The sequence below is a fragment of the Akebia trifoliata genome, chromosome 10 (genome assembly GCF_017979445.1).
Source record: "Akebia trifoliata isolate Shusen 1 chromosome 10, ASM1797944v1, whole genome shotgun sequence".
Classification (NCBI taxonomy): domain Eukaryota; kingdom Viridiplantae; phylum Streptophyta; class Magnoliopsida; order Ranunculales; family Lardizabalaceae; genus Akebia; species Akebia trifoliata.
Window position 1 is genome coordinate 2,593,613 of NC_141384.1, and position 17,800 is coordinate 2,611,412.

Below are 17,800 nucleotides of genomic sequence, written 5' to 3' on the forward strand. Positions count from 1 at the left end.
AAAACAGTGTTTGATTTTTTTTGGTGGCACTTGTAGATCCATAAGGTTGATATTTGAAAAACAAACAAACCATGTAAATACAAATTTCATAGATTAAATTGTATACCTGAACTGATCAACAACATCTCATAGAAATACAAATTTAGGGCTAGATTGACTCCGCTTGGAACTCACCCTTTTCGATTTGATAAGGTTGAGAAGGTGTCCTGATTTATTTAGAATAGATGGGGTTGGTATTGGATCATGTTTTTGAATGCCACAAGGTGAGGTCGACGACCACTCTAAGTAAAATTTGAAATATGTCATATTATTATTAATTAAATTCAAATCCGACATTATATTGAGTGGATATTTCATGTGGACCACAAGTCAAGCGTGGCATGGTGCCTAAATACATCAACGGGTGCCACATGTATATAGAGCATAAAATTTTATGAACTCTAAAAAAATCATTGAAAAAAGAAAAATTTTCACTGTGGATTTATATTGTAAATCTAGGAGTTCAATGGCCGTCCATTTTTAAACTCAAGATCCAACGTCAAATTTTTTTTTTTTTTTCAAGCCCTATCTAGACGACAAATAGTAGGAGTGAACTTGGTTCTTTTTTATTCAGTTTGAGGTCAAATTGGAACCGAACCAACATAGTAGGTTCCACTAAATAAGAACTAGAATTGAACCAAATTCCAGTGAAACCAAATCAACCCAAACCGAATTAAAGTTAGTTTCGTTCGGTTCGGTTCTATGGACTATCAATATTCTATAAATTGTAAGTAATATTTTTTAATAGAAAAAAACAAACATAAATAAACATAAAATTTCATACAATAAATTACAAAACTATCAATAAAAACTCATTAGTATATTCATAAAAGATCACTAATCTATGTCGTAACTCCTAAAATGATTCATAATAATTATTATATACATATATATTTATTTATTGCATAGGGGTTCGGTTCTATACAAACTTGATTCAATAACCAAATCAAATTGATCAGTTCATCATTTTCATAACCCATAACCGAACCGCAACTTGTTCCAAACCACCCCAAAGCTATTAGTTTCATTCGGTTCTCGGTTGAATTGGACCAAATTGCACTCCTAACAAACAGAGCAGTGTGACAGTCCACATAGCTCAAATGTGGACCTCGGTCCATACTCTACATGGTCCATTGGTTCATGCAATCCTTTCCTTACTATTATTATTATTATTATTATTATATTTAATTTAATCCAAATCCGATTCTATCTTGAGTGGATATTTTGAAAACGATGAGGAATCAAATGTAAAAAAATTCATCTGAATTTAAATTTAGTATCTGAAAATTTCAAAAAATATTTGATTACTACCATCCATAGAGATACCTAGTAATCACTGAAAACATCCTGATTGTTTTAGTGTGGGCCCATTAATATGAGGCCCACATCCTAATAATTTGTGGCTTAGTGAGCCGAGCCGATGGGGTTTCATCAACTTTTGGTAAACCATGTTCTCATCAAGATTTATCAACTCCTAAACTATTAAAAAAAAAATAAGCTTATTGCGCAAGCGAAGATCCAACCAATCAATTTCTTCAGTTTTTTCGAAGCTTCTAGATAGAGCGACCGGTCGTCCGACCGGGTTCAAATGAATTTTTTAATAAAATCGGTCCAAATATCGGTTTTAAAACCATTATTCCCACTTCACTGGTACTGTACTACTGTTACTCTCTCCATCACACCAAGCAATCTCAATCTCTAAGTCTCAACAACACCAAGCAATCTCTATCACGCACTCTATAATCTATATAATGCAAAACAGAGTAGTTTGTGTATACAAAGCAAAGTGAAGCAATCTCTTTCCCACTCGTCTTATATTCCACCACAATGTTGCCTCAATTTCGTCTGCTTAAGAGAAATTTCTCTTCATCAAATGGAGAAGAACATCGATAACCCCAATCGCACAACTCTTCGATCACTCAATCGCACTCATTTCTCTTCTTCTAACAATCGAACCAGCAGAAAAGCAGGTAAAACAAAAAATTCTCGAACACTCGTCACTTGCAACCTTATTAATGATCAACAATCACCAAAGGGATTGGAGGATCTTGTGGTCTCCAATGGTCATCGTCCATAATACCCGCTCTCGCATAGATGAAAATGGGAAAGTTATTCTCTCTCTTCTATATCTCTTAATTTCTTTTATTGATATAATCTTGATCATGTAAACACGAAATCCAATTATTGGAATTTATCTTGAATGCAAGTATCCTCCAAATGTATATATTATTTGGAAATTATAAGATTTCGTGCTTAGACAGTCAGATGTTTTTTCATGAGTCATTCTCCATATGTCACACAAAATTTTATGAAAAAAACGAAAAGAGAATCTCGGTCTATACACTCTACAAGGTCCTTGGGTATAAGCAACATTTTATATATATCTGCTTATGAATATAGTAATTTGATCTATCAAATGAAATCATGAAAATTAATTGTGTTTTGTGTGTGATGAATCGATTTTGTGTCATTTTTAGCTTATAATGATCAAACTAAGTGTTTGGTTCATCACTTACAAAGCCTTTTTATTTAATGCTCTTTCATGTCATTCATTTTAGTAATTCTATGCATATATGTTCTAACAAATTGATTATCTAAATAATAGTCACAGGGACCCTTTTTTTAATTTATGAAAAATTAAAAGGGTTATTTGTAAATTTCAGATAATTGAAAGACTAATGTAAAAAGTTTGTTCCAATAATGACCAATAACAATCATGAAATGGAACGCGAGGAGGCACAAGAATCATTTCGTATGCTGGCAAATCATTGCAATGAGCCTACTTTAGAACGGGGACAACTAGATCCAAACCCAGTCCATCCCATAGACAGCCCAATATATTTTAGAAAATCAATGAACTTATCTTTGTTTGTGTCTTGGATAATATGAGAACATGTTATTAAGTGGGTTATATTATATGTAGGGGTGTCAATCGGTGCCCATTTAACTGGAACCGAAAAATCCTCACAAAGGCCAAATTCAAAATGACCTAAATGCCATTTATTATCTTTTAAGCTCTAGTCAAAACCCCTTGACTTTTCTCCCTGAAAACTTGTTATCTTCAAAATCTACAACCTCTTAAGGTAAACTTGCTTGAACTCTGACCTTGTCTTCAAAATCTAAAAGATGCTGTCTTGCTATTTAGGTTTGTAGGTTGAAGGTGATAGAATCTTGAGGTTAAAGAGGAGGGTAAATTTTTTTTGCCCCCAAGTTTGACAATGGTAGTCTATGTAGATAAAAATCAAATGGTCATAAAAGTTGAAATAAGGGCATTTAGGTCATTTTTTGTTACTTTCAGAGAAGACTGAAGTCGAGGTGGTGTTTGTCACCACTAAATCACCAAGAAAGGTTTTTTTTTTTTTTTTCTTTTCTAAAAATGACAGCAGTCATCTGAATTGAGATGGGCCCCACACATTGATTGGCAGTTTTACCCAATGGATTGGGCTTCACGAATAACCTCATGATTGAGCCCCAACCCATGATAACTCAGATCCAATAGTAAGAAATCTCTAGCGTGTGGGCCTAATAAAGCTTGGTCCATGGTCCAATTATTTATTGGTTAGTGGGCCCTAGGTTTCATCAACTTTTGATAGACTATATTCCCATCAAAATTTATTGACTTTAATAACTCGTAAAAAGGAACTTGGTGCGGAAGCGAAGATCAACGGAATCCATCACATCTCAGTAAAAGGAACTTGGTGCGGAAGCGAAGATCAAACCAATCAGAATCTCAGCAAAGGAACTTGGTGCGGAAGCCAAGATCAAACCAATCAGAATCTCAGTAAAGGACCTTGAATCCATCGCATCAAAGTACGAATTGTTTGTTTTATTTTTTACTGGACTTGAAACACGCTTTTCTTCGACAAATCTTTTTTTCTCTAGTTTTTCGAAGCTTCTGGATGGAGCGACCGGTGGGCCAATCAGGTTGGACCGGTTTTTGTAATAAAATCATTTCAACTATGTCCCTTTTATTTATTTATTATTATCTCTTCTTTTTTTTTTTTTTTTTTAAATAAATTAATTTATACATTTTTAGGAAAAATATATTATATATACATTTTTTTCTTCTAAAACTACTGATAAAGATAATTGATGCAACCGAATGTAAACGTGGTCCAACCGTGATCCAACCAAAATGACAAATATTCAGTCCAAATATCGGTTCGTGTTTTAAAATATTATTCCTATTTCACTGGTGTACTGTAGTACTGTTTGTTACTGCTTTCTCTCTCCACATAGCCAAGCAATCTCTCTCTATATAAACCGAGCAGAGGAAAATTAATTTCTACAAAGCAAAGCAATCTCTACATCTCTATCTATCTCGTCTTCAACTTCATCACCATGTTTTCTCACAATCTCCTCGAGAGAAATTCCTCTTCATCAAATGGAGAAGATCATGGAGAAGGAAACAAAATTCTTCAATCTCCCCATCGCATTCGTTCCTCTTCTTCAAATAATCGAACCAGCAGAAGAGGAGAAAAAACCCCAAATTCTCGAACACTACTTACTCGCAATCTTATTAATGATCAACAATCACACAAGGGTTTGGAGGATCCTGACCATCTGATCTTGTGGCCTCCAATGCTCATCGTCCAGAATACCCGCTGTCGTACGGATGAAAATTTGAAAGTAATTCTCTATCTTCTTCATCCCTTAATTTATTTTTTTTGATATCCAATGATTCGAGTTTAGTGCGTGATCTTGTTTTTTTTTTATTATTGATTTTGTGTAATTTTTAGCTTACAATGATCAAACTAAGTTCTTGTTTGTTGTGGACTTCAGTGGGTGGGAATGGGAAAAGAGGAATTACTCAATTATTTCAAAGACTACAACATCACTAAAATCAAGAATTCTTATGGACCTATGGGTCATTGTGGAGTCAGTCTGCTTATCTTCCCGAGCTCTGCATCCGGATATTTGGAAGCTGAATGCTTACATAAAAATTTTCTTAAAAAAGGTCAGGGAAGACATGAGTGGGAAAATCATGGAAGCGACCATACGTATTCAAGTGGAGATCGTTTGTTGTATTGTTATATGGCTTCAGAAGAAGGAGATATGGAGTTATTCAATAAGCATTCAAAAGGTACTTTAACTAAGTGTTCCAAGTGAATCTGTTTTTCTCTCTGACTATTTTGCACAATGTTTATTTTCTCAATATATTTTTACAATATATGTAGATGTCCAAATCGTTAATTTGTTGTCACTGTTACTAATTTTACAGGCAGACAAAATCGAAAGTTTGAGATGAAGTCATACAAGATGATGGTTCTTGATCCTTTTAAGAAAATGGAAGATAATGATCACAAATTGATTCAACTTGGTGAAAAGCTCCGCTTACGTGAACTAGAAATCGAAACCATGAAACAAAGGACCAAAGAGGAAATTGAAGAATACCAAAATGAGGTACTTTTTATATGCTTTATATCTATAAAAAAAAAATAAACAAATTAAGCCCTTTTCTTGTTTAATGGTCACTGATATATATTTTATTTAAAAAAAACCCAAGTTAATTATTTGGTTCATTACTTACAAAGCCTTTTTTATTTTTATTTAATGCTCTTTCATGTTATTCATTTTAGTAACTATGTGTATGTTCTTCTGACAGATTGATTATTTGCTTAACTATTATGCGGATACCATCAAACAAATGACTAACAACAATCTTGAAAAACTCGAAATGGAGCACGAGGGGGCGTATAAATCGATTCGTTTGCTGGCAAATCATTGCAATGAGCCCACTTCAGTTGCCTAAGCTCTATTGGAAAATCAAGATTGCAGACTTACTTTCTTTAGAGTACTAGATTGTTGTTGCCTATGTTGCTACTAACTACTAGTTGTAAGGGGAAATGTGGGAAACTCTGAAACTATTGTGTATGTTTGGGATAAAGCTTTGTTAGTAGTGTTGTTGTTGTGTGTATTTGGGTTAAGGGTTGTGTTGTTGTTGTTGTTGTTGTTGTTGTAGTAGTATGTATTAAGATTTATATGGTGGTAATATAATGAAAAATTTTGATTTAATGTGTGAGCCACTCTATTCCATAGTCTTCAATTTTTTTCATTTAAGTTAGAGACATCTTGCAAATTGGATCCGGCCTAGCCTGACTCATAAATAGGCCCTAGCAAATAGTACTTGTTGATATGGGCTTGGGTTAGGATTTTCAACCCCCATCAGCACCAAATGGTTCACAACCCGACCCAAACCCAGTCCAGCCCATTGACATCCTTACGTATTTTAGAAATCAATGAAGATATGAGCACATGTCTTTATGCGCTGCTTGGTACACTAGAAATCATTTGCATTTGCAAATGATTTGAACTGCAAATGTTTTGCAATGCAAATGGTTTGTGATAATGATCTACTATTGCTTGATGATCATTGGAAAATCTCTTGTGATTCTCATTTTTTGATTGATTGATCTTTGCAATAAAAATTTTCATTGTGATTTTGCAAATGATTTGCAGTAAGTTTTGTGCTACAAATTATTTGCTGAAATTCCTCAAGAATTTGGGTGTTCCATGCAAATCATTTGCATTGTATAACCAAACACCAATAAAATTGACTTCATCTATGCATCATGTGAAAGAGAATATAAGAATTTTAAGTATGAATCTCATTTCAATTTTATTTTACAAGAAAATAAGTTGTTGGTATCAAGATTGAAGAAATATGGTCTAGTGCCAAATACAAGGCTATAAATAAATACTGCTACTTGGTCTAACAAAGAAATAATGTGCAATAAAATAGCTTTTCATAATAAATGGATTTTTCAATCAATTGTGCCCACGTAATGCATATTTTCATATAAATTTCTTATATTTTCATGGATATTCAATGCATTGTAGATTTCAAGAAATAAAATCAGTATATTTGCTAGGAAATGTGTTTCTTGTATCCTCGGATTTTGGTTAATCGTTCAGATGTCCATGTGTTTTCAAACCAATGACATACCCCTTGATCTCGTTCTTCTTTGAGAGATTGATAAAAATTACAACCTAAATGTGATGACATTAATGATGAAGACATTACAACCTAAGGTAATTTTATTTGTTATTTTTAAGGAAAATTTAGTGTATCTCAAAAATTCATCAAAATTTTCTTAGTCACACGCAAAATATTTTGTATGAGAAGTTTTTTTACTCGCAAAAAAAGTCAATAAGAGATTTCACAGAATCTCGGATAACTAATTACACAAAACCTAACAAGGTTAGCTTTGTAATTTTAGGATGCCCTCAATACATATGGGGTTGTGTGATTGATTGTTCCAGGATTATATGAAATCCTGAATTAATTGTTCTTTGATAATTTATGTCTTCTTGGCCAATGTGGGGCGTCATACCTTTTGATAAATCACTAAATTGAGATAAGCCCATGATTTTAAATCTCGCCCTAAATTAAGACAACTCGTTCGATAGATCTTGGTATCATCCACAAATGAGACAGATAGACAAGTCTAATGTATTGGATGAGATTTAAAATCACAATTCATTTTTTCTCATTGTTAAATGAGACGACTTAAACATATCAGAAAACTTGTCCGAGATGACTTAATCTCATTCATGGATGAGACGAGATGTTAATATGAGTTTTAAAACCATGGATAAGCCACACTAAATTAAGAGAGATTCTATAGTTTCACCAACATTTGCTAATGACACTCCAATTCATAGGTAAATCAACAAAAATTCGCATACATCCTCATGTGACATTAGCAAAAGTTGGTGTGGCAGTTGAAGTTCTCTAAATTAATTTTCAGATCTTAACCCTTGAATTTAAGATTTTCATGTAATGAACTTTACCAATAAATATCATGGAAGAAAAGAAAGACCATTTAGCTAAGTGGTAAGACCTTGTGGGATTATTCCGAAGCTCTTAAGTTCAAACCCCTTTGTATACTTAAATAATAATAATAATAATAATAGTGGAAGAGCTACAAACCCGTGAAGAGAAAATGGTTAGATCCAACAGTAATAAATTTCTATGAGCCCACCAGTGAAAGGCCCACAGATTGTAATGATGGTGTAACCATTAAATTTTGATAATGTTCACATCAAAATTTCTTTAACTATTTATAAGCTATAAAATTTTAATAGAAACTTGTTGAGGAAGCTAAGATCAACCAATCAGAATCCAAATCCAAAGTAGGAATGTGGACTGATGTTTTAAGGCGCTTGCTTTCAGCCAATCATTTTCTCTTAGTCCACGTCAGCTTAAACATAGACCCCACACTGTTCCCCCCACTGTTCTACTGTTCCTCACTCACTCCGCCAAGCAACCTCTCTCTCTCTCTCTCTCTCTCTCACTCTATATATATAAACCTAAGCACAGCTACGCAATCGCTCACTCTCTCTCACCAAAGCAAAGCGAAGCAATCTCTCTTTCTCTCTCGTCTGCAATTTCACCATGTCCACTCGCAATCTCTCTTGGAGTCAGATAAATTCCTCTTCAGATGAAGAAGAAAAATGGCCAAGAAATCGAACTCTTCAGTCTCTCAACCGAACTCATTTCTTTTCTTCGAGTCGAACCGACAGAAGACCAGCAGAAACCCTAAATTCCGGAAGATATCTCCCTCGATTCCGTAATCAACAATCACGGATTCGAAATTTTACATTTGGTGAGAGCTCGAGATCAGATCGAAGCCCTGAAAAAATGCCGATCGAAAACGATCAAGATGAATCAGATGAAGATGATAATGAGTGGATGTGTAGAGATGAAGAATACGATTCTGATGATTTGAGTTTGGAGATCGCTAAGAAAAGCAAATGGCTTAAAGATTTCTTTGGATGGATCGATTCTCTTACTAAAGATCAGATCGATGATCCTTATTTGTTGATCCATTGTCCTGCTTGTAAAGGTGGAGCTGGAGCGGTTGCATGGTACCGAGGATTCCAGAATGTGATCCTCCACGCGAAGAATTTTCGATCGAAACGAGTGAGATTGCATCGGAAGTTTGCTGAGATTCTTGATGGAGAGTTGAAGGATCGTCGCGAGAGAACTCTGGTTTCGAATCAGGAAAAAATTACGGAGTGGAAGGGATTGGGAGAGGAGGTTGAAGATGATCATTTGATCGTGTGGCCTCCGATGGTTATCGTACAGAACACTCGATCTCATAGAGATGAAGACGGGAGGGTAAATTCTTACTTTTCTTCGTATTTTATTTTATTTATTTGAGGCTATTGGCTTAAAATGCGCAAAGATGTCCAACGAATGGCTGAGATTGGAGAAAAACACGGCGTTTCCTAGATATTCGGTTGTGATGAAAAGAAAGGTATAATAGAATAGCTTCCCATCTCAGCTGTGCTATTGGAGACTAGAATTTTCGATACTCGAAAAGTGTAATGATTTTCTAACGCACCTCTCTACGCCCCCATCACACAGCTATGTGATCATTTGCCTCGGGATACACATAGCTATAAATCATTATTATTGTGTATCTCGAGGAAATGAACTGCGCTTCTGTGATGGGGGCGTGTGTCAGAAGGGGGGCGTCCTGTTATCACGACTCGACTGAAAAGGTTGAAATTTCCAAAATAGTATTTCTTTTTGTGTCCCACCAGCCTTACTAAGTTAGCAAGGATTTCACCCTTGCTAAGGATCCTTGGGTTCAACTTATAGCATCAAAAGCCATGATTCCATGATTTAGGGATGTTGAGGACGGAATTCTATGAACTTTGATTTTTTTTTCTTGCAAAAAGTTAATTTTTAACATTGAATTTTAGTTTTAAATTTGGCAGTTATGTGGAAGTTCGGTCGCCGTCATTTTTTATTTGAGTTTTTCCATGAAATCCAGAGGGCTTTCATGCTTCCATTTGAGCAAAGCTACCCTTAATAAGGCTTAAAATCTTACTTTTTTATTAAGGAAAGTGTTAGTCTTTTTCACGGCAGTTTGGTTTTTGTTCCAAATACAAATTTTATAGGATTCCACCCTTTAGCTTTCTTTTAAGACAGCTAATAGAATTTTAATTTTGAGATGTTAGTGGGTAATGGATGTGATGCTATCCAACAATCTACATCATCATCTGTGCCCCTGAATATTGGCTTTATGCAACATTAATTGTATTTTTCTATTCAAGTGTATTTGATTCTTGTGTTGTAGCTTTAGTAAAGCATGTGTCTTCTTATAATTTTTAGTTTACCTCTATCCATGGTGTTCCTCTTTCCATTTTAGTTTTTAAAGCTTTCAAGTGTCACCCAACAATCTATATAATAAAATTCAACGGTGAGGTCCTCATGTTGCTACAATTATGGGGATATATGTCCAATCAGAGTAGGGTTCATTCTAAAAACTTTATTGCCTTTTCTCCACCCCTTCAACTTTATTGCCTTTCCTCTCCCTCCTCCCCCCTTTCAATAATATTCTTCCAATTTTACCATCTTTCCTCTTTTACCCACTTTTTCAATAATACCCCTCTTAACATTATTATCTTTCTACTTTTATCCTTTTAACTTTAGAGATTTTTAATAATACCCCTCCAACTTAATATTTTTTTGCTTTTACCCCCTTGACCCTAAAGAGGATGCCTATTCTATACGCATATGGATCTATCTAATAAAACACAATTGTAGGACCAAATGTAGCTACAATTATAGGGGGATACCCTCCAGCCACTAATTTGGAGTGAGGTACATAATGCCCACCCCACTCTTCTTTACCCCTTCAACTTTACTATCTTTCCTCTCCTCTTCTCTTTAATAATATCCCTCCAATTTTACTATATTTTCACTTTTTACCCCTTCTACTTTATTGTCCTTTCTCTATCTCTTCCCCATTTTCAATAATATCCCTCCAATTTTACTATATTTTCCCTTTTACCGCTATTTCAATAATACCCCTCTAACTTTACTATCTTTCCTCGTTTACCCCTTTAACCCACTTTATTATATTTCCTTTTCTCTCTCTTTCTTAATAATACCTCTCCAACCTTATTATTTGTCCACTTTTAGCCCCTTAACCTCAGAGAGGATGCGGCACGGGCAAACTCTAGTCTACGACACGGGTAAACTCTAGTCAAATAATAAATAAGAAACCAATAGTGGCATCTATATATGATATTTGCTTAAATGACTTGTGCTCATTGGCAATAATGTTTTTCAGCCCTTTCAGAACATGATCTGGTTATGTTAAAATTTGAATGTCAAAATGTTAGTTGGCAGTTTAAGTAGGCTTCAAAATGTGTTTTCATTTTATTTCTTCATTTCATATAGTTATAACTAAAATTTCTTATATTTTAGTTATGTCCATCATTTCCTTAAAAATGTATTATTTCCATGCTGGATTGAAAATTTCCCCTTCCTAAGAGATCGAAATTTACCTCCACTTGGACATTTGATACATTGCCTAATGGAAAGTGTTAGAATAGGTTGTTAGTGGTGGAGGCATTTGGAAGGATGATCTCAAAGCAATTGAAAGAAGCATGTTGGAGGGTCAATTCGCTAATGATACTATAGTATTTTTGGATAGTTTCAAAGATCAACTTAAATACCTAAGAGGGCTCTTTTATTGTTTGGATGTCTTTGGTCTAGAGGTAAACATGGATAAGAGCAAGTTGTTTGGGTTAGGTGTTCAAGGACATATGCGTAGATAGGTTTATGGTTGTCAATGGGCCGGGCATTGGCCAGGTCCATCATGGATCAGGTTTGGATCTGGGAACTAGGTCCGTTGAGCAGTTTGGCATGTCTGATTATTTATGTGTAAAATATTTTATATGAATATATATAAAACAAGTAATTCAAGAAAGATGGTTAGTTGGAAACTTCACTTAGTTAGAGGTTATGTATTCAAGTATTGTAAGTGCAATTTTTTAGCATAAAATAGATAAATATGTAGTACAGGGGCAAACCCGCAAATATGCCTAATTGTCAGAATTCATGTGGACCGGGCTGGAGTCCGTTGAACTTGGACCTAAGTACCACTTGACAAGGGAATTAAGATATTCTTGTGGGATGATAGAATGGAATGCCCAAGTACCACTTGGTTGAAAAAGGTCATATACTCACAAAAGACTCAGAGTGCTTGGAATAAGGAGGACAAATATTGTAAATAAAGCCATGTTGAGGGAAAACAACCATGGATGTTTGGCGACAAATTGTGGAAAAAATTGGGTGTGGCTAGGGTGGATGGATGTTGGGGATGATTATTGCATTGAAAGATCTTGGTTTAAGGGAGACTGTTGGAAATCCATAAACCGGGACTCCTATTAGGACTTTAATTCCCTTTTTGTTAAGGATTTTTGTATTTATTATGAATTCAATTTATTACTTATTTAGAATAGAATTTCATATTGTTTTAGAAATAAAGTAGTGTTAGTTATTTAATTGTTTTAAAATTATAATAGGAGTTCTATTGATAGTAGGAGTTCCAATCCCTTTAGAAGTTATAGTAGTAAATCTCTATATATATTGAAGATGATAATTGTACGAAGTATGTTGGAGGTTATTTATTTTAATAATAATGTATGTCTTCTTCCTTATTTTGTCCTTTTCTCTGTTCCACTCGGATCTGTAAGGCTTCTTAAGCTACCCTTTTAGATTTCTCATTCATCCATTGTTCATGGGTTTGTGAAGAACCCCTCAACTCATCAATCGTCATAACAGTGATCTTTTAAATTCTTAATAGTCGTTACCACGTACTCAAATTGCATCGTTAGGACCCGAAAGATTTTCTCCATAACTTGGAGATCTAACATCCTTTCACCTTTGGCTTTCATCTGATTGATGACGACCAATGTCCGATTAAATTAATCAGAGACAATTTCTTATTTCTCCATCTGAAGAAGCTCAAATTGCCTTCGTAAGATTTGCAACTCCTTTGTAGGAATTTTTTAGGATGTCCCACCTTTTTTTGTTGAAGTTGTGTTTGCAATTTTTTCAAAGACTTGTCTGTCCACCGATTGAAAGTTAAAATCTTTGCATTTGCAACTTGTTCAAAGACTTCGCTGTCCACCAATTGAAAGTTAAAATCTCGCTTTGCGATATTTCTTTTTGTTTTCTTTCACTGCATTTCTTTGTGCCTGAGTGAGATTTGCTTGATTTGTTGGTTCCATGTACCCTTGTTCAACAAATTCCCAAAACTTGTGATATTCAAACATAAGTTTCATTTGGATCCTCCAATACTCAAAGTTCTTCTCATTGAACTTTAGAAGTTGTCGTTGAAACATGCCATTCATCATAGCCATAGCTCTGGTACCAAATGTCAAATCCAATAACTTGTAACACAAGCAATTATCAACACAAGAAAAAAAAGAGAAAAGACAAAAGAAGGAAGAAGACAAATATTATTATTAAAACAATAACTTCCAACATGCTTGGTATGATCCCCATCTTCAATGTATATAGAGATTTATTACTATGACTTTTAAGGGATTTGAACTCTTTTTTATTTATTTATTTATCGATGAGAGATTTGAACTTTTACTACCAATAGAACTCATATTATAATTTTAAATCAATTAAATACCTAATACTACTCTACTTTTAAAACAATAAAGAATTATATTCTAAAGAGGAAATAAATTCAATCCCTAATAAAAGACAATCTCCTAATAAAAAATTAATCCCTAGTAAAAGACTTTGGATTTGTGGATTTCCAGCAGGTCGGGGGTGCTTGAATAGGTTTCCTAAATGGTAGTGTGGATTTCGAATAAGGAAGTGCTTTAGAGTGGGAAGGTCGGGTGAGATTCTGGGAGGATAATGTGAAAATATGAAACAACAAAGATAACACAATCACACAGAACACGAGGATTTAGGTGGTTCGACAATGTGCCTACGTCCACGAATTAGATTAAGAACAATCATTATTTTCTCTTCAATTTTACTATTCTAGAGATCTTTATTTATGAAACTGGGAGTTACCAAAACATGTAAATCTCCCCAAATAAGAAACCCCCCAAAATAGAAAATCCTTAAGAAAATATTACACAATTGTCCTTTTCGTTTCCCTAAAAAATTTGGGTCGGGGGATCCACTCCTGCAACTCTGCTTAGCACAATAGAATACAAGGACATTTACACAATAAATAGGTAGTGTGGGGATTTACAGTTGAGACTAGTTTTTCTCTTCTATACTTTCTATCTACTTGAAAAAGAAAAAAAAATCAATATGTGCAACACATGGTTTGGGAACCAAGTGTTGTGTAAATATCTTGTATTATGTTGCGTTACGCAGAGCTACGAGGGTGCAAGGGGGAGCCCCCGACCTGAATTTTTTAAGGGGTGTGAAAAGGGCAATCATGTAATATTTTCTTAACGGTTTTCTATTTTGGGGGTTTCTGTTTTGGGGAGATTTACATGTTTTGGTAACTCCCGGTTTTATAAATAGAGATCTCTAGGGTTGTAATACGTATGAGAATATAATGATTGTTCTTGTTCTGTTCCATGGACGTAGGCACACTGCCGAACCATGTAAATTCTTGTGTGTTTGTGTGATTGTGTTATCTTTGTTATTTCAATTTTTTCACACCAATGGATGGAAACTCTTGAAATCTAGGCTTTAGAAGGAGCTTGAATAACCTGTAAGTGGATTTGATTGTGGGTTTACTGGATTTTAGTTTGATAGTGCACATCTCCCCTTGAAGTGGAAGACAAACAAATCTGTAAGAAGGGTGAGTTGGGATGTTAAGTTCTTTATCAATCATTTCACTCCTTGTTATCCTTACTAAATTAGTAGGATTTTCCTTAGTTCTTTTATTTGGTGTAAAGAGTGTCATCCAAAGTTGTTTGGACGGCCACACTTGCTCTAATGACCCTTAGTAACCTGTTTTCCCATGCTATGATTATTGTAATTGTTGTGTCATGTGCAAGCAAAAAGAAGAATCTGTGTACAATCTTCTCCCACATTATCCCTTCACTAATGTCATTTGGTCCCATTTTTTCAAATAATAATGTGGACTATGCCCTTTTTTGTAGTAAATCTTTTCAATAGTTGGGTTTTTAATGGTTGATGAAGGATGTAAGGAGTCTTTTGTCATTTGTAATTTGTAATTTGTTGGGGTATTTGGATAGAGTGGAATGCTAGAGCCTTTGAAGGTAAAGTAAAGTAGATTCCTATTGTGATTCATTCAGGAGATTAAATCTATTTGTTCTTATAGTCAAAGGCTCATGAGTTTTTTTTCTTCTTCTTCTTCTTCTCTCTCTCTCTCTCTCTCTCTTCTTTTTGAAGAGATTGTTTTTAGGTGGGAGTCTATGATATTGTAATAGTAGTAGTGTAGTTCTTTTGATCTTCTGTTTTGAATGGGCCCTTGTATTCTTTCAGTCCTTTTGAACTGCTCTATGGATGGTCATCTTGACCTCCATGACAGGAGTGCTTTTGTTGTTCTCAATGTGTATTTCTTTGCAAGTTTATATCCTATGTGAAAAGTATTTCAACGAAATCCCCATGATGCTACCACTTTAGTGCTTACATTTAATGAACTGCCCCATCATGGAGAGATCAAAATTAGTCTAGTGGTATTCAATCTTACCTCTACTAAATTCCTCTGGCTAGCAAAGAACTCCATAGATGAATTGTCTGTGATGCATTCTCTATTGTGTTAACTAGTTGTTGACAACTTGACGTAGCCAATCCAACACTAAATCTGGAAACTCACCTTTCATTCTAACTTGTCCTTCTTATTTGCAACATCGTTTCTATTGTATCTTCGCCTGTAATCTCGCTTTCCTTCCGACATCATTGTTTGTTGACCAGTAGTACCCCATTCTACGAACCAATAACCTCCTCTTTCCGATATCTCACAATCAAATTTGATACAAAAATTAAATGTGACAACACATCTTAGTTGTTGTAAAGAACAGAGAATTAATATCTACAGCATCTGTCTAAATAACTTGTTACCTATTCAATTCAGGCTTTTTAGTGTCTAAGGGATATATTATACTATTACTTAATCACAACTTACAACATAAAATATAATATGTGCAATGAGAGCACACTTAGATACTGTTTTGTCTTTTATGTTTTTCCTATTTTCAATTGGACACAATAAGATCATAAAGAGGTAGTTAATCCATTAGAGTTTATTGGGATCTTTTGTTTACAGGGTAGTGATCATGTGTCATTCTTCATGAGTCATCAGAACTCGACCCTATTTTTATTATAAAAATAAAATATACTATATGCTATTGGGATAATTATTAGTATTTGCTATTGATTGGCGAAGTAGATAGGATTTATTTTACTTAATTCAAAATCTGAAGTAGAGTTCTTTTCAGTGGATTTACTCAATAATGTTGGAGTGAAATGAGTGTCATTACATGGTTCTTCAAAACTTTGAGTCATATTCTCAAATGTACATACTGAAAGAATTGCAATGCTCTAAATGATACTATTTCAACGTGACTGAAATATTTTGGTTGAAATCTGGTAGAACCGAAACTGCATAATGTTTAGCTTCTAACATATTTCTGTGCCAACATTTGTTAACTCTTGTAAGATTAATTCACTTAATAGACTATTACTTTAATCTTCCTCATATTTGGCTCTAGTCTCTAACCGCTTATTGTCAACTTCAGTGGATTGGAATGGGAAACCCAGAATTGCTCAGCTGTTTCAAAGATTACAATATCATTAAAGTGAAGAGTTGTTATGGACCTAGCGGTCATTGTGGAGTCAGTCTGCTTATCTTTCCGAGTTCTGCAGTGGGATATTTGGAAGCGGAATGCTTGCAAAAAAAATTCCTTAGAGAAGGTCGAGGGAAAGATGAGTGGAAAAATCATCGAAGTATGCATTCAAGTGGGGACCGTTTATTGTATTGTTATATGGCTACTGAAGGAGATATGGAGTTGTTCTACAGCCATGCAAAAGGTACAGTTCTCTTAATGGGTATTTTCTCGACATATGTGGATAGATACCCTTAGAATTTGTTATCTTACTGAGGGAAATATTTCTACTTATACAGGGAAACAAAATCCAAAGTTTGAGATGAAGTCATACAAGATGATGGTTGTTGATACCTTTAAAAACATGGAAAATAATGATCTCAAGTTGATTGAACTTGAGAAAAAAGTTGCTATGGGAACAGAAGAAAATAAAATCCTAATGGAGACTTGTGATGTCATTAATCAAAAGCTTCGTATACGTGAACATGAAATTCAAACAATTAGGCGAAAGGCCAGCGAGGAACTTGAAGAATGCAAAAATGAGGTATTTCTTCCCTTTAATTGAATAATGTCTTCGTCGCATTTTAAAAAAAATTAAAAATTAAAATTGGATGGTTCATTATTTACAAAGCATTTTCGTTCTGTAAATGTTGTGACAGATTGATTATCTGGATAACTATTATGCTGATACCATCAAACAACTGACCAACAATCTTGAAAAAGATGAAATGGAGGGAAAGGAGACGGAGAAATCATTTCATATGCAGCCAAATCGTTGCAATGAACCTACTTCAGTTGCCTAAGCTTCTAATCCTTGGAGATTTCATGATCAAGGAAAAGCAAGAATGCATATAGTAAGTAATTTCTCTCAACTGCTGTATCCTTGTTGTTGGTTAGAACAGTAAGGGGTAATATGGGAAAATGTAGGAAAATATGATTTCTCTGGGATAAGGCCTTGTTGTTGTTGGATGATAATATGATGTGTTGTGTATGGTGTTAATATTTAAAGAAATATTTATGACTTACCCTCCAAAACAAAATATATATATACATGACTTATTAGTGTGAGCCAGAAAACTACTCTATTTTATCACAGGCTTTGTAAAAGATGCTTTTATGTATAAATGTCAGTAGTCTTAGACCTTCAATTTTCGTATGTAACCATACTTTATAA

The 17,800-nt window shown here is 34.4% G+C and overlaps 2 protein-coding genes across 2 annotated transcripts; both read left to right on the forward strand.

Moving 5' to 3' along the window:
- Window positions 1-4,131: 4,131 nt before the first annotated feature.
- LOC147392720 (protein SUPPRESSOR OF GENE SILENCING 3-like) lies at window positions 4,132-6,050 on the forward strand. Its single transcript, XM_086456491.1, has 4 exons — window positions 4,132-4,668; window positions 4,822-5,122; window positions 5,261-5,442; window positions 5,645-6,050. Exons 1-4 carry the CDS (start codon window positions 4,381-4,383, stop codon window positions 5,789-5,791), a joined length of 918 nt encoding a protein of 305 aa, XP_086312617.1. The 5' UTR covers window positions 4,132-4,380; the 3' UTR covers window positions 5,792-6,050.
- Window positions 6,051-8,297: 2,247 nt separating this feature from the next.
- LOC147392721 (protein SUPPRESSOR OF GENE SILENCING 3-like) lies at window positions 8,298-17,666 on the forward strand. The gene is made up of 4 exons (XM_086455992.1): window positions 8,298-9,163; window positions 16,540-16,831; window positions 16,926-17,170; window positions 17,286-17,666. Exons 1-4 carry the CDS (start codon window positions 8,438-8,440, stop codon window positions 17,427-17,429), a joined length of 1,407 nt encoding a protein of 468 aa, XP_086312118.1. The 5' UTR covers window positions 8,298-8,437; the 3' UTR covers window positions 17,430-17,666.
- Window positions 17,667-17,800: the final 134 nt, after the last annotated feature.